Genomic DNA, 20,625 nt, shown 5'->3' with positions numbered 1-20,625 from the left:
GACTCGTCATGAGTGAGTCACAGCTAACTTTATCACCTATGCTGACAGCTTCATGTTAGTAACCTTATATGTAAATGGCTGTAACTCACATTTATAATATGATGCCCAGTAACTCAGCAATGTGGACATCAATACAGTACAGACCTATAATAAATATGTTAACTATTTGTGAGTGTGTACACACACTTGTGCGTGCACTTTATACACACAGTCATGTCACACACACACACACACACACACACACACACACACACACACACACACACACATACACTAATTTGTACATGTACACATGCACACATGCACACACACATACTGTACACACACACTCACATAGAGTAGAATAGCCAGATATACTATATATTATTTATGCTGATAATGTATATTTCATTATGCTCTACTTTAAAGAAATGACATTAAAGAACTGAAAGATGAACTGAGAGAGGAGAGGAACAAGCTAACACAATTAGAGGTGAGTTCATTTATCAAACATTATTACACAGCTCTTCATAATGCTGCAGAATGTTCCTTTCACTTGAATGGGCCTGAACGTTCGGAGGTCTGATCATTTTGTATAACAGACCGTTGCTAAGTATTACAGACCGCTGTCAAAGAAAATGGGTTTTGTGCCTCTGATTCACGTCTTTCATATCACTCCACAAGTAGTCCGGTCACTTCTTGCAATGGAACTTCATTCAAAAATGAAAACAGACGGTTGATCAGCTGTGTTCTAAAGAATGTTTGATTCAAGTTCAGCGTGTGTTGCGAACTATTTGTTACTCGGCAAAAGCCATGACAAAACGTTAACAAATACATGTAAAGAGTCAAATCATGTGGAGTTTATTTTTTCGTTTTGGCAAGTAGCCGTGTATAAGCGGGATAATGTATAGAACTCTGGTCATTATCGTAAAATAAGTCCCTTCATTAATTAACTAATTTATTTAAACATTCTCTTATTGTTTCATTTTTGATACGAGTAATAGTCTGCAAAGATGTCACTGTAAAAACTCTCATGATACTCTCAGCTGCCCCTTTACTCTGGTTTGCCTGTGGATGTTGTATCAGGCTGTGTTGAATCATTCAAGTGCATTGTGGGTGGGACTATCTAACAGTAGAATTGATTGGGAGACAGTGGAAATGAATGTACAGTATACACTCAGAACCAAAGATTATCAGAACCATCCCAAATATCTGGAAAATTATGTTGTCCTAGATGTTAAAAATAGATGGCTCAAAAGAGCTAACCAAGCCTACAGTAATCTCAGATAAAACAAAGGAAACCTACCCACCAGCCCTATAAGGAAAACTAATGTGTTTTGAATAAATGTGTGCGTGGGCCTAATGGGCCTAATGTGTGCGAATAAAAGGGTTGTCAACCCCACAGTTGCAGGCCTTTCTCCAGACTTCAATTTAGAGTTCTTCGAGAAAGCTTTTGCTAAGTAGCCACTTGAGGTGTTGTTGAGCAAATGACATTTCGGCCTGGTTTCAGGTAGCATATTACTTCAGCTGCTCCTCTTAGAGTCTGGAATGACTATTGTTGAGTGCAGATCATTGACTGCAGATATACATTATATATATTCTATACAGTCAATGGTGCAGATGCTGGGATGTCCAGTTTAATTTTACTTGACCCTTTGACACTGTAAAGTGTGAACCACACTAGTGTAATTGACAGACTGAGTCGGTGGGTGGAAATCACAGGATCTGCACTTAGTTGGTCAGATCCTATCTTACAAACAGATGTTTTGTGGTGTCAGTGGCTAATCACATATCTTCAGCTTCTACTTTCCACAGTGATCCGGTCTGAGACCCTTACTTTTTATTGTTCTTTTAAATATTGAAATATTTCTTCTCTGGTTACAGGAAGAGGTACAGGCTCTGAGGAGTCGCCACTAGAAGGACCAGGAAGTATAGCTTGTCACTCAGACACACTGGACAAAAGTTACACTGATCTATGATCTCCTGCATCTGAGAAATTCCACACACACACACACACACACACACACACACACACACACACACACACACACAAACACACACACACATACACAGGAACCTGACAGTTCTCAAGAGTCCCTGTATATACACAGACACACACACACACACAAACATGTGTTGCACACCCACACACACACAAACATGTGTTGCACACCCACATGGTATGGCTACTGAGAAGCAGGCACCATCTTACTTCCCAGAGGACTGTAAGTGTAACAGTATTGTACAATATAGATCAAATATATTTACAGATTAGTACAGGGTGAGGATGTTTTGTGGTGTTTGCTTTTAATGTCTACTGTTGTTATATACCAGTGCTCTGTGGGAACGTTTTATACTTTCTATCTTGGGTCTATTGTGTCTTTTGTGAATGAATCTTTTGTTGCACTGTTTGAGTTCTTTACGAGGTCTGGTAGATCAAATATTTTCATAACCTTTTGACAAAGACCAGAGGTTTTATCACAGAGTGATATGGCCACAAAGGGCAGTCAGGTGAGTTGATTGTTTTTAATCCCCAGATACTTTGCGTATACAGGCCTACGGCCACAAGCCCTCTGTATAGCATGTAGGACTATGTATTAAAAAAAAAAATGTAAATTTGAATAGAAATGTGCCTTATTTCATTTGTTGTGTATCACTTTTAGGACTTGTTTTACTTTTGCAATACTCCATTTCGTCAGCAGAGGGTGACTGTTATCCATCAATAATTCAGTGACAGCATAGTCTCCTTATGGAGTATCTAATAGCTGACTTTTAAAATGCTGAAAGATGTACATTGAGGAAATTGATTTATTGCTTTTTGTAATGTAATGACATATATTTTGTAGTAATGACATATATTGCTTACACACACCTATGCCCTCTCAATTCCGAGCTTAAGTCATACATTCAAAAATGCTAAAGCCTTTTTCACTTTAATTGTCTGTTTCAGTTTGAACATGTAGATACATTTAATTTAATTCAATAATGGAGATTAAAAACGAATCCACTAAAAACCTGGACCAGCCAAACAGTAAACGTGAAATAAATTACCCGGAACTGAATTGATTAAAGAAAACATTACAAAACCATTACAACATAAATATTCCAAAACCAAATGAGCAACTTCCAGTTTTTAAACCTAAAGTGACTCTCGTACTGTGACTCACTACAACAATGGCAGCAATGTAAATATTTGGCATGTCTCTTCCTGGGACCTGGTGACACGTTTCTGGCGTGGGCCCCTCACAGTGCTGGGGATGAGGAACACATGTGGCCCACAGCTGTGCTGCATTAACTCCCCATCGCTTCTGAATTCAGTTCCAGAAGAGGCTATTTTTGAAAGTATTAATGTGCATAGTGGCTGTAGTTAGACGTTTAAGGCTGCAGTGGAGTGTTTGTTTAATTGAATTAGTGTCAGTTCAGTACTGATGCTGGTCAGATGTGTAAAATAGAGCAAAAATGTGATGTGTGTGACTTGTTTGTGTATCTTTCTTTTGATGTACAAAGACGACAGGCTTACCTGGGATTAATACATAACTGTATAGGTTGTTTATTACTCAGCATGCTGGACCAAATGTATTCAGTATTTGACTAATACAGCCTTTGATGTTTTTTGCCATGTTTGGTATGGAATGTGGTCCAGACTAGATTAATAATGCAGGGAGCTTTGGCTCTCTGAGAGACCATAGGAAATTCTTTCAAGCATTTTCAGGTTTCAATCAGTAGGCTGTGTGAATAACCTGGACTGTTCCTGGAGTCGTCCTGTCCAAACACACACACACACACACACACACACACAGGGAGACTGGCAGTACAACACAAAGGTGTCAGGTCGACGGAAAACCCGAGAGAGACTGAGGAAGGAGAAGCGAGAGCTAGGCTTGCAGCCACGGTCCTGTGTTGGGCTAATATTTTGTATTTTCAGTCTTTACCTTTGTTTCAGTGCCAGCTCTCTTTTGTTCTTTAAATAAACTTTTGGAATTTTACACCTGACCACAATGAACCGCTCGAACTGGAGAATGAGAGAGAACCTCAGGCACATCTCTTTCTCTGGAAATAAAGAAGTAGAGAGAGATGAGAGAGAGGAGGCAAAGCCACATGTCCGTGTTCCTCTAATAACACCAAACACATGGTCATGTGTGTGTGTGTGTGTGCTGTGGATCTCATTGTGTTCACAGTTGTGCTCGTAAGACGCAGGCCTGATTATAAACATCTCAGATACGCCTGGAATTCCCAGAGTAGTGCATCTCACCAGCATCTGCTAATCGTTAGAGGCAGGCAGGATGCTCCAGCAATGGTGCAAAATGCACTCATGTGTTAGTGAAGTCATTCTCACAAGAGAGGAGATCACGCATGCCTGAAGACCTCTGAGAGATGCTGCATAAAACTGTTAAAACACACAGACACGAGCCAGACACTCTTGTGACGGCTAGCCCGTCCTGCATTTGATTAGGAGGACAATTCAGTGCCTGTAGTCTAGCGGTCAGAACTGCACACAGACAGGACATAAAGAGGAGATGACACCAGGGGACGGATTCATTCGTTTATTGTTTTAATGCAATTCATCCCCCCCCCCTTGGTTTTGAATGGTCCCTGACATAGACTCCAGACAATGTGGCCATTTCCGCTTCAAGTCTCGGATTTCTATTTTCAGCTCGGCAGTGGGAAAGGGGGCCGGGAGGGCAGAGGCCTCCTATCTCAATACTCCCTGACCAGAGGGAGTGACACAGGCTTTATTTTCACTCTGACCTCTCAGAGCAGACCACAGACTGCAGCCACGACCCCAAGAAAGTCAGTAAATCTCTTCAAATCAACACAAATCTAAAACAAGAGCATTTTTTCTGACCTTTAAGACATATCTGTGGAAATAATCGCTCATGTTTGTACATTACATCATGAGTGCATAAATGAGGACTTATGAAAGACCAACTGTGTTTTGCACTCCTGAATATTATCATGGGAATGTGACTGTGATATTGTGTTAATGTAATAAAATGTTTTGGGATTTAGCCCCTCTTTAACGACACATACAACAAGATTTGTGCAAATATATCATTCCCGGTATTAATGTATCAATGTATACAGTGATAATTTGACTATAAGACACTATCAGATCAAATCATGTGATTAGATGTCGATTGACCCCTGAATTCCACATGACTACCATATTGGTCCACACAACTTTTAAAAAGACTGAAGTACCCCTCCTCTTCGCATTATGTTTTAGTCCAAATTGAACTCTGAGAGCTTTGCTCCAAATGAATGAAAAGCCTGAAGTTTGACACAGTACACAGACTACAATAAGGTTGCTAATTTCAAGGAGTGTCATCAATATTGTTGAACCTGATTTTCAAAACATAGTTGAAACAAATTGTTTGTCAGTACAGGTATAATCATCCATCTTGGTAAAAGTGATGTAATGTTAGTTCATGACACTGTGGATCTATACATATAGACTACAAGTGTTTTGGTCTACATCCAGAGATTGACATAAGCATGATGATTAGGAGGACTGTTCAGAAATGTCCCCGTGTAGTCCCACAGCATTGTCACCCTCTGGTATGGAAAGAGATAAGATCACATTCTGATGTCACAAAGCACCAAGAAGTACCCAAGAGAGCGTTGGGTCTCTGTGTTGACACACCATTTCAAAATAAAAGCCCCCAGCGAGTGAGACATTTAACCAGCATCTCTCAAGACGAGTTTCTCTGGTAACAGCACAGTTTGTTCTTCCCTCCAGAAGTCGCTTAGCACCTGGCATTGCCCGTTTCTTTCAGAGTTGTCCCTTAGCACCACGTGGGCACGTTAGTAGTAGTGCACTCGCCCGATGGTGCCAGTCCCGGTGCCCAGGATGTCGGGCTGGCCGTTCCTCCAGATCTCCCGAATGATCCTCTCCCGCTCCTCCAACCGTTGGGCACGTTCCAGTTCCTCTGCCGACGTGAAGACGTTCACGCTCAGCGTGCCGTCCGAGTGGCTGGTGTGGTTGCTGGCCGGGATCTCGGTGGTGGGCAGTGGCAGGGCCATCTCCACATCCCTCTCCACTGCCTCTTCCTCCCCCTCGTCCTCCTCTTCCTCCTCCTCCTCCTCCTCCTCGCTGTCGTCGTCCTCCTCGTCCTCGCTGAAGTCCTTCAGCTGCTTCTTCTCGGGTGTGGGCGACGGGGTCTTGGTGCGCGGCTTGCAGGAGATGCGCACGACCAGCAGGCAGAGAGTCAGCACCAGGCCAAAGCAAACGCCGATCACGAAATACAGACCAAAGCTCTCCGGATTGTCTGCACACAGAAGAGACATAAAAGACAAATGCCATGAATTTCAATGTGCTTTAACCTCAGTAATGACAATATCCATTCATTCATTCATTCATTCATTTGATTCTTTTCTCAATAACACATTTTTGACTGTTATAATGTTCAAGAGGGCATTTTTAATTATGGTGTTGTAATCTGCATTTACAAACAACAGCTAGTAGAGGGTAACAGGAATGCAAACAGATGTGTCTGGAGCTCGAGGCCTTAAGCAATACTCGCCGTTGACATACTTTTGATGTGAGCGTAGGCAGCGATGCTGTTGCTCAGCAGTGCCATCTCTGTCCTCTTGGCGTCCATCTTGGCTAGTCAGAGGGAGGGAGGTCACACCTGTGAAAACAGATCGACATGTTTTCAAACATGGCACTCTGGACCCACTGACTCAGATGGCAGTCTCCCATCGGGCTACAAATATGGCTCTGAATGCTTTACTCTCTCTCTCTCTCTTTCTTTTTTCCCTCTCTCTCTCTCTATCTTTCTCTTTTCTCTGTCTGTGCTTTCCCTCAGTGCCCTGCACGGCACCTCCTCTCTTCCTCGCACACAGACACACGCCCTCCAAATGATGACGTTCACACTCTTTACGAGAGGCCGCAAACACGCCACACAAACATGTTCTCCCCTCCCACCCTGAGTCCCACCCTTGCTGCCGGCACCTCACCACATGTCTGTGGGGGAGTTTGGTTCAGGGGGGGCTCTCACCAGTGGGACAAAAGACCCACTGTATGTTCCCCGGAGCTGCGCCGTGTGGGCAGGGAGCACATCCTGGCCAACTCATGTTCACGATCCCTCCAAGGTTCGACTAGGCCCCTTGGCTTTCAGGGGTCAGAGGTTACGGCACCCCGTGACCAAAGAGGTGTGTTTGCTCAACAAAGTCTCCAGATGTAAGGGCTGTTTAGAGCCAAGCTGCTTGTTTGGTTTGTGAACTCTGTGAGTGTGATTGTATCCTGCTCTGGCAAGATGTGAGTTTGGATCTGCCAGCTCAGTGGCTAGCTGAGGATGACTCCAAACTAAATATCTAGACAATAGACTGTGATTATCTCAAAAAAGCTCAAAAGAACTGTATTCTGGAAAATCTGGAGAGAAATATTGGAAGACATGTTGTGTTGATAGGGTCGGATAAAATCATCTTAGACTGAATACTGAACTACACCAGAGACTTTTTAATGAGGAGACACAGCACTCAAAAAATCCTCCATAGAAATGCATGGGGCTAGTTTGTAACGCCAATATGGCCGTTGTCTACACGTATCCCACCCCTTCCTTGGCAAAACGTCAACATGTGAATACATTGAGCCAATCATGTGGTGTGAATACATTGAGCCAATCATATGGTGTGTTGTGAAGACATCGTGCTAATCATGTGTTGTGAACTTGCCGCTGGAGCAAGATTGGTGTCGTGAAGCCTTGCGCATGCGCATTTCTGCCGAATAGGATGCCCGATGAGTGCCCAAAAAGCGTTACAATATGGCCTCCGAGTGGAGGGACTTGTCTAAAAGGACTTTGACTACACCCAGTTCTGTCAATATGTAAAGCCAGTCCAAGGGAGAGTCCCTTCCTCAGACCACAGCTAGACCGGTGAAACTTATTTGAGGCCAGCATCATGGTGACCGGCTAGCGACGGGGAGGCTGAGTATGTGTCATCCTAATCCCTGGGAGATGGGACTGTACACAAACACATCCTGCTGGTTTAGTTTGGTTTTGTTTGCTCCCATTGTGTTGTCCCCACCATGTCCTGACTGAGAGGAGAGGCGTCGGCTCACATCCGCTGCCATGGATGCATGCTGGGTAAAACACACGCGGGAACGTCCCTCCTCTTCTTTGGCCTTTTCCTCTTTCCGTTTTCTCTTTTCTTTTCCTACTGGCCTCTCTTCCACTTCTCTCTCTCTCTCTCTCTCTGTGCCTGTCCCTCGAGTGAAAAGCTGTTTCCAATCTGAGAAGCGAGGGAGGGAGACGGTGTGGAAAGAACAGCCAGCCCCCGGGTCATACAGTCCTGCTGGCTCTTACTGGACTTCCTGTGTATCACCCCACCCCCCCTACCCCCTGCCATCCCCACTCAGTCCCACTTCATCTCTCTCTTCCTGCTGACTCCTGCTTTTCTCTCGTCAGGCTCTATTGTCCCGCCAACTCCATGACATCACCACGGGCCACGTGGGAAACTGAGACCCGGGGACAGGTGGCACGTGATGGCGTCCGTGCGGGAGTCCACTCTCAGTGGACGGCACTGCGTGATGCCATGGACACACCACATTTAACTCCATTTAACTTTCGCTGTCAGAGTTAGTTAAGGCCAGATGAAACTGAGCAGGGACAACTCCTAGTTAGAACGTTTTTGCTCACTCACTCACTCACATGAGCATGCCACACACAACTGATAAACTGTTAGTCAGTCCAAGACAAAATGCCACCAAGAATAATGGAACACTGGGTAATATTTAGAAAACAAAGATGTCTTTGTTTATTCAGATTATACACATAAATTTAAATGATTAACAACTGGACCATAAACCAAGAGTGCTACCATGCCAGAAGAAGTGAAATGTTTGTAAATTCAACAAAGGCAAATCTGCTGCCGGTTATTACAGCCACTATAAATCTCTCACCAGATGGTTCAGCAGGACGATGTTGGGGTTAGTCCATAGTGCAGGGAAATGGCACTGTTAAGCCACGAGTCCGCCGGCCTCTCAAAGAAGTGAGTTGTGATTCCTCCCTTATGCAAACTTCTTCATCTGGCTATCCAAACGACAAGAGTACACACACATTCATTCAAACACAGACACAGACAGACACACACACAGGCAGACATAGAGAGAGAGAGAAAAAGAGATGTCAGAATGCATTAGGTGAGTGCTCACTGAGGCATCTGCAATGCAAACAAATCTCTGAACCATGGCAACCAGAACGTGTGCTCAAGTCAATATGCCCGCTTTGTAAATCTGTAAATCTGATGCATTCAAGCAAAGTTCCTGATATACTGCATGTGTGACAGGTCTGATCCTTAGCAAGGTTGTGGCTGAGAACACAACAGAGGACTGGGGTGAGAAGAGGGTTTGCTTTAATGTTCCTATAGAGTTCTTCATCGAAGGAGATCAGATGCTGGAAAACAGACTGGATCATGATTTCTATATATCCATCTGTTTATCCCAGAGTGGGTTGGATTCTACGGCCTCAGCACAGTGCAGCTTCTCACGTACATTAATGCAAAAAATATTTAGCCAAGAAAAACCACTTTTTCAAAACAAACGGTGAGTGAGCATGGCCCAGTCTCCATTTTGACCAGACAAGAGAGACATAGAGAGAGAGAGAGAGAGAGAGAAAGAGATGTGTGTATGTGTATGTTTTTTTATATATATATGTATTCACAAATTTTGTTTTATGACTGTTATTTAGTCTTGATGAGTTCTAGACATTGTATGCTTTGGCAACACTTTCTTCACGAATTGTCATGCCAATAAAGCGTTTTGAATTTGAATTTGAATTTGAGAGAGAAAGAGCTCTCCCAGGCAGACAGGAAAAAGCCAGGTGGAGAGAGAGAGGGAGAGAGAGAGAGAGAGTGAGTGAGAGAAAAAGAAAGAATGGACCCCTGAAAAGTGCCGAGCTGTGAGTTCTGCTGGAGCTGCACGGACTTGGAAAAAACAACAGCTGGCAGCTGAGGTTGGTTTAGCTGAGCCCCTGTGCTAAGGCGGCCGTCGCCGGCATCCCAGAGCTGATTCCCATCTCACCAATCTCCCCCGGCGGAAGTGGTGCAACACAAGCACGGCACGGTCACCATGGCAGCGGCGCTACAGCGCCTCAACACACGACACCCCAGAGAAAGAGTTGAAGCGAGTGGAAAAAGGAGAGAGGAGAGATTTGAGGGTAAAAGAAAGTGAAAAGAAAAAGGGAGTGGAGGGAGAGGAAGGGAAGAGAGAAGGGAACAAAAGGAAAAGGGGGGGAGAGAGAGAGAGAGAGAGAGATGAGAGGGGTGATGATGGTCTTGTTTTGGGGGGGGGGGGGGCTGCCAGCAGGATCTAAAGTCTGTCCTCCTCCTCCTCCTTCTTGGCTTCCTTCCTTTTTAATTACTGTGGCTTATGTCTAAACAGACAAGGTCAACACAAGGGATTCCGCAGTGTAGGAGAGCTCTCTCTCTCTCTCTCTTTCATCTGAATCCATTTCATCCAAATCCACCTTTCTGCCTTACTGTCCTTAAACTGCCTGTTAGCAAAGGACTAGGAAAACAATAAACACTCAAAATGTTTAAACAATGGTGAATTATTTAAAAATACTTTATTGGTGTTTTTCTTTAGTAAAGCATAATAACTCAAAAGTTACAGACTTTCTTATGAAAAGAGTTTCTTAAGGGGAAAAAAATAGATACCCAGGACATAACGTGTCTGGGATAATTACTGGTTACCAGGTTGTTTTGTGTCCTTTTTCCACTGCCAAGCAGACCCATTAGTCTTGTCAGAGCTTGGGCATCTGCACATGCAAGGTAATGGCAACCGGAGGCTCGTTTAAGGTCTATCTAAACACTCATTAACCTGCCGCGTTGTTTTGTGTTGTTTTGTTTTGGCCCTGGGAAGGAAATGATTTCCAGACACCCCTCGATTCCCCCACCCCACGCAAAGGTCTCAGTTCAGCCATTTTCCTCCCATGACATCATCGGTTTTTATCCCAAACATGTTCACAGGCACCTTGACAAACAATTATGGCAAAAAATGTCTAGCAGTGAAAACTTAAGATGCTCTTTTTTAACATGGGAGCTGGAGACACTGTTTTCATCATAGTGTCTCAATAAAGTGCTTTTGTTGGTATGACATGTCCTGCTTAAAGATGAGACACCCAAATCTTGCACAGTGTCAACCTGATATCTAGCAACACCACCCAGGGGGAAAGCATAGCTCATATTGAAGCCACACAAGTCCCATGAAACAGTAGAGCCAGAGAGCCTTGGGAATTCCACTGTAACAGGCTGCACATTGAGGACAGTTTTGGGTGGGACACATGGATGATCTCTGAAAAGGTAACGCACCCATTATCTTCTTTTGTGGGGTATTTTTGTCCATGCAAAGAGGACTACAATAGAACTTCCTTCCCCTTGGGTCTTCCCCTATCTCCCATGCAGCGCTATCTCGCTCCTATCCTGATGCAACACCCATGTCTGAGTCAGTCCAGGGACACCACAACTGCTCATTCTTCTGAGCAGCCTCACCGCCTAGCCTACTTCCTGTACTCAACAGGAACGCTTGATTAAGTTGTGTGCTTCATTTAGGGACATAAACTTGTCTAAACAAATTTGTTTTTTTTCCCCCTGCCGAGTGATAGGGAGGCTGAGTCTGATGTCCACAGATGGCCCCTGTTCATCCCATGGGGTGAGAGGAATGGAAGCTCCTCTCTCTCTGATGCAGAAGTCTCACTCGCCAGAAACAAATCTTTCACTCAGACCGTTCACCGCAGCGTTCCTCTCACAAAGCATTACGAGATGTAATCAGACTGGATAGGAGGAATCCGGGCAGAGAAAGAGGCAGTAATTGGGCCTTGAAGTGAGTGTGTGTGTGGGGAGGGGAGGGGGGGTAGCCAGATTCATGTCCTCTGTCATGATGGTGCTCGCTGATGCCAGCAAAAGCAGGGGATATTTTTGATAGGTAATGGTAATGTTGCAGTGGCCACAGGAATGCCTGGAGAAACCAGAGGACTTGTGGTTAACCTAGCACGAGGCTTGAGAATGTATAAAATAACATTTAAATTTAGATTTGATTACATTACACTGTTTTTGCCCATAAATGTTCCCACATTGCCGGGCAAAGCAGCGGTGTTGTGGCATCCATGGTGCGAAAGACAGAAAGAATACAGAACATTGAGCAGCTTGGTCACTAGACGGACTTCAGGAAATAACTTGGAATCTGAAAGCATGTAATGGTCACAACAATGCCTCAGAACACTTGTTCTGATAAATCCATTATGGAGTGTCTGAAAGACTGAACGTGGGCCAGAAGTTGACCTAAGCTGTCAACAATGCTTTGCATTTTTTCAGCGAGTCCAAACCACATAATACATTTTGAAAGTCTGCTTGTTTTCAAATCAGTATCACGGAATACTGGATATTTATCCAACCAAAGTGTATCTGTGTAGAAACAGGGAATCTGTTACAACTGGCTAGCTTTGCTGTCTCTATTTATTTCATCACACATTCCAAAATGCTGACCTGACAACACTGACACCAAGTTGAAATCCCTGATGATTTCTCATTGCATCAACACTGGCCAACGTCACCTGACTGCTAACCCCAAGATGGATGGTAAATGGTAAATAGAGTGTATTTTATTGTGCTTTTCTCTAAAGAGCCGTAGAGACTTATGCCTCTCAGTTTACCTACTCACACACACATTCACACATACAGATGGTAAAAGGCTGCCATGCCAGGTGCCAATCAGCACATCGGGAGTGATTGATGAAACTGGGCAGGGAGACAGCCTAACAAAACTCTCTCTATGGGGCCATAGTCCCAAACCACCGAGGTGGTGAGGGTAACTTTCCAGCCGATAAACCAGTACACATCTCTGGCCACATCCAGGCACTTTGGAGGGAGTCTGGAGAACAGCTTAGAAGAGCATCATCTGGTGAAGGCATTTGCAGTATCAGTTGGCCATGGGGCTCTCCAAGGCCTTGAAGATTGTTGGAACAATTTAGAAAAGAGGGTCTACACTTTATTTTCTCTCTCTGTGTCTTTCTCTCTCTGTCCCTGTCTCTGTATCTCTCTCTCTCTGATTTCTTTCACTCTCTCTCCTTGTCTCTACCCCCTTTCGGTCTCTCTCTCCCTTTCCCCTTGTCTCTCTACATGCCTCTCTCTATGTATCTGTCTCTCTCTCTCTCCATGTCTCTGTCTCTCTCCCTCTCCCCATGAATCTATTTATCTCACTCTCTCCTTGTCTCTCTCCCTCGTTGTGTGTGATGGGAGATCTCGGGGACCGCGCTTTGTGCGTCGGCGTCGTTGCTCCAGCCCTGGTTTCCTGCCTGCGTCGGGGGGCTTAACGCTCTTGGAGCGTGGTCACACATGTGGTTGCCATCAGCCCCGCTGACCCCTCGCGCTCCGCAGAGCCGACCCCAGAAGATGGTTGCCAGCTGGGGGGGACACTGAGACTTCGTACTCAGAATTGAAAACTAATCTCATAGCACCCATGCCGGAAAAAAAAAAAAAAAAACTCTGGTTCCTACGGCACCTCTGCTGCTAAAATTAGTTCAGGGTCAGGGTTTGGTCGTAGGTGAGAGATGGCTGACGGAGAGGCTTGGAAGTTTACCGCCAAACTTGAAGCAGGAAATGCCTTGTTGAAGACCCTCTCTGTGTTTCACACAGGTTCACACACTCTCTCACACACACATGGGTCACAGTCACAAGGACGCAAGTTTAGGCTGATGATTCCTCTGGTCACTCCCAGAGAGCCGCACTTGCAGATCCTGAGCTTTGCCAGTCCATATAGGAGCGTTGCCATGCATGGACTTTACCAGTGCCTGTTGCCATGCATGGACTTAACCAATGCCTGTTGACCAATGCATAGTGGGTAGAACCTGCTGTCATGCACACCTCAAAACAATAAGGTGGGTAGAACCTGCTATGCACACCTTGGAAGAATATGGTGGGTAGAACCTGCTATGTCATGCACACCTTGGAAGAATAAATATTATGCTGCTATACGGATAACCTTTCTATTTCAAAACACACAAAACTCTATGTGTCCGTGTGCATTTGTGCAAACATGCATGTGTGAGTGCACACATTTTTGCATATGTGTGTGTGTATGTGAGTGTGTGTGTGTGTATGTAAGTGTGTGTGTGTGTGTGTGTGTGTGTGTGTTGATGATTGCTGAGAAAGTGTATGTTCATGCATCTATGTATATGATACTCACTGGAGATCCTAATGTAAGTGGTTTCGGGGGGGATTGGGTTTTTTGGGGGGTTCTGGGCATTTAACAGATCCCAGATGTGTTGTTGAGAGGAGACAGTGAGCAGACGAGCCCAGCACTTTGCTTTGTAAATCCAGAGGGAGAAAACACATGGCTAATCGTCACATCGGCCCCTCTCCTGCTGCCCTGCCCGCCTAGGACGCCTAGCCAAGGCTATTCGTACCAGGGGTGTAAATAGACACTCCGTAAAAGTTATTAGTTTGGACTACTGTAGAGACAGATCACAAATTAAAATTTTGCCTTTTAGAAAACCAAAGCTGCACTCACTTTTAAACTGTCTCACACATTTCACTATTTGTGACAATCACTTGTTCTCTTGTACTTTGTCTTGACTGTTGTTGCTAGTGTTTTGTCTTGCCTCTCAAACTATGAGGGTGTTGTTTGTTACTTGTTTTTATGTTTCTTTTATGTATCTGCCTAGGGACAATAGATGAAAACTAGCTATGGTGCTAACTCTAGCATATTTACATTGTGTACTTGTACTGATGTCCATCAATATGCACTGTCTCTATCTAAATAAACAATGAAATAAACATTTAGATCAGTAAGACTGGAACATGCCTTTGCTCGTTAACATGTCAGTGGTTTACCGTGGAGCCTTGCCAGCTCTGTGAACCTGCCCTTACTCTGTCTCATGTCTCCATCCACAGCTTAGCATCAGGGACATGTGCGTGTGTGTGTGTGAGTGTGAGGCCATGCTTTTTGTATGCTGACTGCAGAGTTTTGAAACGTCAGGTAATCCAGCCTGACCAGATCCAAACGCATCCCCGTGAGCCTCCTCAAGCTCTGACTTGTAGCCAGATCCAGTCAGCAGTGTCCTCCCAGAGCAGGAAAGATTCTCTGCTGTCTGAATTACAATAAGCTTTTCAGCAGCCTCTGCTTTCCAGCACAGTGGAGCCAAACATGGTTCCCTTTGGTTCCCTTTTTTCCAGCGCCAACATGGTTCCCTTTGGTTCCCTTTTTCCAGCACAGTGGAGCCAAACATGGTTCCCTTTGGTTCCTTTTTTCCAGCACAGTGGAGCCAAACATGGTTCCCTTTGGTTCCTTTTTTCCAGCGCAGTGGAGCCAAACATGGTTCCCTTTGGTTCCCTTTTTCCAGGCGATGCAGAAGAGAGCAAATGGGTAAGACCCTGCATGGGCTATGCTGAATCCCCTCTGTATATGTTTTTTTTAAAGTCCACTAACCCCCAGGTGATCCCAAAACCTCGATGCCCAGAAATAATGTGTGATCTCATCTACGAATCAATCTGAGCCGACGGGTACTAACATGCCCAGAACACCCCCCACACACACACACACACACAACCATACATGCTGGATTCATTACACAGTATTTGTGATTACTGTATGACACAAAACACATGTTCTACCCACCCCTATCCCTACCCCTTTCTCTCTCTCACAAACACACACACACACACACACACACACACACACACACACACACAAATACTGCCCACTACCCCTTAACATACACACACACTTTCCTTCACACACACATACATATTCTCTCTCTCTCTCTCTCTCTCTCTCTCTCTGTCTCTGCCACACACACACACACACACACACACACACACACACACACATTGCACTACATTAACTCGCTACCCCTTAATATGGGTGGCTGGGAGGCATTAACCCTGTCCTACCCACTTTGCCCTTTAAAGGCTGGGATTGTCCACAGTTGTGTGCTGTGATGCTCACTGAAAGCCGGCCAGGAGAAGCAACACATGTCCTGGCTTTGCTTAGAAGAGACCAGTGCAGAGAGATGACTAGAATTGGATTCTCATGTGCTGCAGCCTCAGGCTTTTTTGATAAGTAGCTCTGCATACATACACTGAGACCGTGTTTATTGTTAATAGTGTGATATGAGTAAGTACAAATTGCCATTGAAAATTCGCAGTAGCAACCGTGGAAAATAAAAGACAATGACGCAGTGTGCTCTATCCTCGAAACCAATGTTTAAAGACTTTGGATGATGAAACAGGCAATTGCAGTTATGATCGCTAGGGTCACTCAGTTGTTCCACTGAGGCGGTAGATTCTAATGTGTTTCTCCAGAATCTCTCCTCTCTGCCTGGAGAAATAACTCAGAGAAATGTCAAGTCTGATAGCTTGTTTTGAAGTTAGTCCCCTGTGAAGTGGTCTGTGGCTCTGCTCTGAGTGTGAGTCTGAGTCTGTGTGTGTGTGTGTGTGGTGTGTGTGTGTGTGTGTGTGTGTGTGTTTGTGTGTGTGTGTGTGTGTGTGTGTGTGTGTGTGTGTGTGTGTGTGTGTGTGTGTGTGTGTGTGTGTGTGTGTGCGTGTGTTTGGTTGGGGAGTGGGGGATGAGGGGGTTGAGTCCCATCACTCCATCACGATTCGGCTTTGTCTTGTAAAACACGACCTGAGGCAAAAAGGGGTGTCTGCTGTGAAGAGGGCGCAGCGTTCGCCTCATCAATCACTGTCAGATAAGCCTGCCAGCACACGGGACGAAGAGGAGGAGGAGGAGGAGGAGGAGGAGGAAGTGGAGGAGGAGGAGGAGGAGGAAGTGGAGGAGGAGGAGGAGAAGAGCAACACACACTGGCACATCTGCTGCACCCTCCCCACCGTGACCACACCGCCTCCTCAACCCCGGCTCAGACCGCCCGGAGCACGTCTGCTCACCGAGCTGTCTGTAGCTGTCCATCAGTCTGTCAGGACCTCGGCTGAATCACCTCCCCATCCTCTCGCCCGCACCCTGCTCCCTCCCCTCCCCCCTGACAGCGATTACACAGGATCTCACCACTTCCCGGCCGGCAGCCCCGTGTCTCCTACACGTCCCGCGCGGGAGTTTAGACAAGCATAGAACGCAAAGGATTGACCCCTGACCTCTCCGAATCCAGAGGGCATGTCAGCCAGTGGCACTCACAATAGAGATAAGGGGGTGGGGATGGGGGGGGCAGGTAGAGGGGTAGATAGAGGAGAGGTGCAGAGTTCTCAAGGATAAAAGTGCACTTAGCAGAAAGATCCGGATAAGGCAAAAGATGCTGGTGCGGTGGGAAGATGGGGGTGTGTGTGTGGGGGCAGAAGGTGCTGGTGCAGTGGGAGGATGGGGGTGTGTGTGTGGGGGCAGAAGGTGGGAGGGTGTGGGTGTGGGGGCAGAAGGTGGGAGGGTGTGGGTGTGGGGGCAGAAGGTGCTGGTGCGGTGGGAGGGTGTGGGTGTGTGTGTGGGGGCAGAAGGTGCTGGTGCGGTGGGAGGGTGGGGGTGTGGGGGCAGAAGGTGCTGGTGCGGTGGGAAGATGGGGGTGTGGGGGCAGAAGGTGCTGGTGCGGTGGGAGGATGGGGGTGTGTGTGTGGGGGGCAGGGGAAGGAGGCCAGGGTGTTTGGGTTTACAGATCAAGGGAGATAGGAAATGGCTGGGCTGTGACTGGAGCATGGCATGACAAAGCTGTGATGGTGGAATCTCCTCACTAGTGTGCACACACACACACACACACACACACACACACACACACACACAGACACACACACAAATACACAAATACACAGACACACACACACACACACACACACACACACAGCCAGACAGACAGACAAACACACAGACACAGACACAGACACACACACACACACACACACACACACACACACACACACACACACACACACACACACACACACTCACACACATTCCCTAACCTCCATAACATGCCTTTCACGACCTGTCATCCATCAGCCAGCCGGTGAGTCGAAGCAAAACAAACAGCCTCTCACTTAGAGCCAGTAATCAGTGGTGAGTCCATGCAGACTTTGGAGGATCCATGTCATTCACTCAGAGACCGGGAGAGGAGGAGAGGGGGGGGGGGGGAGAGAGAGGAAGAGAGAGAGTGAGAGAGAGAGGAAGAGAGAGAGTGAGAGAGAGAGGAAGAGAGAGACGGGGCAGTAATTGTGGGTCTGAATAGGCAAACTTGGCACTGAACACCACAGAGCCTTTATGTGTCTGTTGAAAATGGGGTCTGAAGTCCTGCTGAAGCGTGACACTGTATCCCCCAGCCCCACAGCCCCCTGTGCGTTACCCCTGTTGACTCTCTCGACGCAGCTTAGAGAAACACAGAGCATATCAGGATGTTTGCTTGGACTGTGGCGGAGTGTCAAGCCATTTCTCAGCTCTGAGGCCCGCCAGTGGACCAGCTGTGTGTGTGTGTGTGTGTGTGTGTGTGTGTGTGTGTATGTGTGTGTGTGTACTGTATGTGTGTGTGTGTGTGTGTGTGTGTGTGTGTGTGTGTGTGTGTGTGTGTGTGTGTGTGTGTGTGTACTGTATGTGTGTGTGTGTGTGTGCATGAGTGTGTGAATGTGTGTGATACTGAGATCAGGCAGTGAACCAGCTGCACAGACAAATACAGACAAACGCAGTGGGGCTGTCTTTCCTCTTCCTCTGGCTGGTGCGGGCGATAGTAAAATGGTACAGTATTCGCACGAACACAGGGTGTGTGTGTGTGTGGGGGGGGGGGGGGGGGTGCATCTCTCCTAAACCACTGATTGCTCTCTGCAGTTCTGCTCAGCATAGAGTGAGATATAGCATTGTGGAAAGACTGACTGTGTAGACTGTGTCTCCAATCTGGTTGGGGAGTCCTCATGCCCTTTCACCATAACACACACACACACACACACACACACACACACACACGTCCACAGTTTTGCTTCTGCAGGGAGTGAAATGTGCACACTCCCAAGATACTGCACATGTAATGAATTAATAAGCCCCCCGCCCTGTTCATTATGTTTTGAAAAATAACAATGAGGTGGCACTATTGTATATCTGAACAGCTTCTAATACAACTCTAAATCAAGTTTCACAAGTTTTTCACTAGAACTTCACTAGAACTTTATTTTTCAACAAACCAATCAGTCATTCCAACAAATCCATTTACCTTGTCTGACAAATGGAGAGCATAGGAAATACATTCTGTAGAATTGCATCCTTTATCTGTAAGTAATTAAACAAGATAAAACATACATGCACATTTCTCAGTAGAAATAGATATAATATCACTCACCCAAAACAGTACTTCAAAGAGTCCCAGAAGAGTCCAGACTCATAGTTAAAAGTGTGATAACTGAGTTGTTGGTTCCAGCAGCCACCACAACAAAATCCAATGTCCAGGTGTCCAATGCATGCAGGACGAGTCCTGGTCTCTCACTCTGCTGTTGATCAGCTTGTATGTGGGCGGCTCACTCGTACGCACACATGCACACACTCACTCACACACACACACTCACACGGGCAGGCAAACACACACGCTCACATACACGCACGTTGACAGAGTCAGGGGAAGAGGTGGCGACTTCCTCCCTCCGCTGTGGAGTAACAGAGTTTTCTTCGTCCCCACTCCGCTCGGCAAACAGCAGGAAAAGCTGTCATACAATCCCTCCCAAAGAGAGAGAGAGAGAGAGAGAGAGAGAGAGAGAGAGAGAGAGGGAGAAAGAAAAGGAACTGCGAAAAATGGGCAGGGTTTTGGAGAAAAGGGAGGGAGCAAAGGAAAGACAGGGGTTGGGGGGAGGGGGGCTCCCCTTGTTGTTAAGGCAACAGGCGGGAGCGAGAGGCAGCCTGAGACAAATTAACTAAAATTTTCCACACTAAATAAAACATGAGAGAGCACGTTACATGGAACAAGTCATGACTGACAGACAGGGCTGTAGGCATTCCACAGCCACTTTGATGATTTTAAAAGGAAATAAACCTCCTCTGTCACTTCAAAACTTTCAGTCTATTTGGACGGAGGAGCATGAAACCAAACAACCCGACTGACAATTTGGAAGCAACTCATGACAATTTGGAGGCAACTTGCTGGGTTTGAGGACACTCTAATTGCGAGAAGATCGTTGTCACCCTGCCATACAGCTGGATAATTACGTATTTGTTGTATTTTACAAACAAAAAACACATGACTCTGTCAGAAAAAAAGGAAGGAGATGAAGTAGTCACACTCTAAATGCAAAGACAGACCAGATGTTAATTATCAAAAGTACTGCTGACAACTCTGCGAGACACAAAACAGCTTGTTTTATCTTTATGACAGATGAGATCACTCGTGGAGACCCTCGACTCTGCTGGTCTGCAGCAAACTGCAAAACCTGCAAACCTGCAAGCGCTACTGGGACTGCAGGACCTGACCAAGCCTGAGCCTGCCTCTTATCTGTCTGAGTGCGCCAGCAACTTACAGGGGTCAGCCACTGCAACCCGAGACACTTCACGAGCGAGTGCGTAGAGCGCAGGGCCTCCAGAGGACGCCCAGCTGACTGCAGAGAGAGAGAGAAAGAGAACAAGAAAAAGACAGAGAATGAGAGAGAGAGAGAGAATGAGAGAAATATAGAAAGAGAGAAACAGACAGAGAAAGCGAGAAAGCGAGAGACAGACAGACAGAGAACGAAAGAGAGAGAGAGAATGAG

The 20,625-nt window shown here is 46.0% G+C and overlaps 2 protein-coding genes across 5 annotated transcripts in view; one reads left to right on the top strand and one right to left on the bottom strand.

The window, feature by feature from the left end:
• The window catches only part of sh3d21 (SH3 domain containing 21), a 20,217-nt gene extending 16,252 nt beyond the window's left edge, over positions 1 to 3,965 (top strand). For both annotated transcript variants that reach the window (XM_042108241.1, XM_042108242.1), the window contains exons 15-17: positions 1 to 12; positions 409 to 472; positions 1,864 to 3,965. The exon at positions 1 to 12 is cut by the window's left edge and continues 194 nt beyond it. In XM_042108241.1, the coding sequence (XP_041964175.1) occupies positions 1 to 12; positions 409 to 472; positions 1,864 to 1,896 (109 nt within the window). In that variant the 3' untranslated portion in view covers positions 1,897 to 3,965. The remainder of the gene's footprint in view (positions 13 to 408; positions 473 to 1,863) is intronic.
• Positions 3,966 to 4,507: 542 nt separating this feature from the next.
• eva1ba (eva-1 homolog Ba (C. elegans)) lies at positions 4,508 to 19,612 on the bottom strand. 3 transcript variants are annotated; one of them, XM_042108246.1, is made up of 4 exons: positions 19,233 to 19,612; positions 8,873 to 9,011; positions 6,515 to 6,608; positions 4,508 to 6,248 (listed from the first exon to the last, which is right to left on the bottom strand). In XM_042108246.1, the coding sequence occupies exons 3-4, from the start codon at positions 6,579 to 6,581 to the stop codon at positions 5,785 to 5,787; spliced, it is 531 nt and encodes a 176-aa protein (XP_041964180.1). In that variant the 5' UTR covers positions 6,582 to 6,608; positions 8,873 to 9,011; positions 19,233 to 19,612; the 3' UTR covers positions 4,508 to 5,784. The 3 variants fall into 3 exon arrangements, with proteins under 3 accessions (XP_041964180.1, XP_041964179.1, XP_041964181.1); XM_042108245.1 differs by having other exon boundaries at positions 6,515 to 6,611; positions 8,882 to 9,011; positions 19,233 to 19,610; XM_042108247.1 differs by having other exon boundaries at positions 6,515 to 6,611; positions 8,882 to 9,007; positions 19,233 to 19,610.
• Between the last annotated feature and the right edge of the window lie 1,013 nt (positions 19,613 to 20,625).

The sequence above is a fragment of the Alosa sapidissima genome, chromosome 10 (genome assembly GCF_018492685.1).
Source record: "Alosa sapidissima isolate fAloSap1 chromosome 10, fAloSap1.pri, whole genome shotgun sequence".
Lineage (NCBI taxonomy): Eukaryota > Metazoa > Chordata > Actinopteri > Clupeiformes > Clupeidae > Alosa > Alosa sapidissima.
Note: the sequence above shows the minus strand (reverse complement) of the source record. Positions and strands in the feature narration are given on the sequence as shown.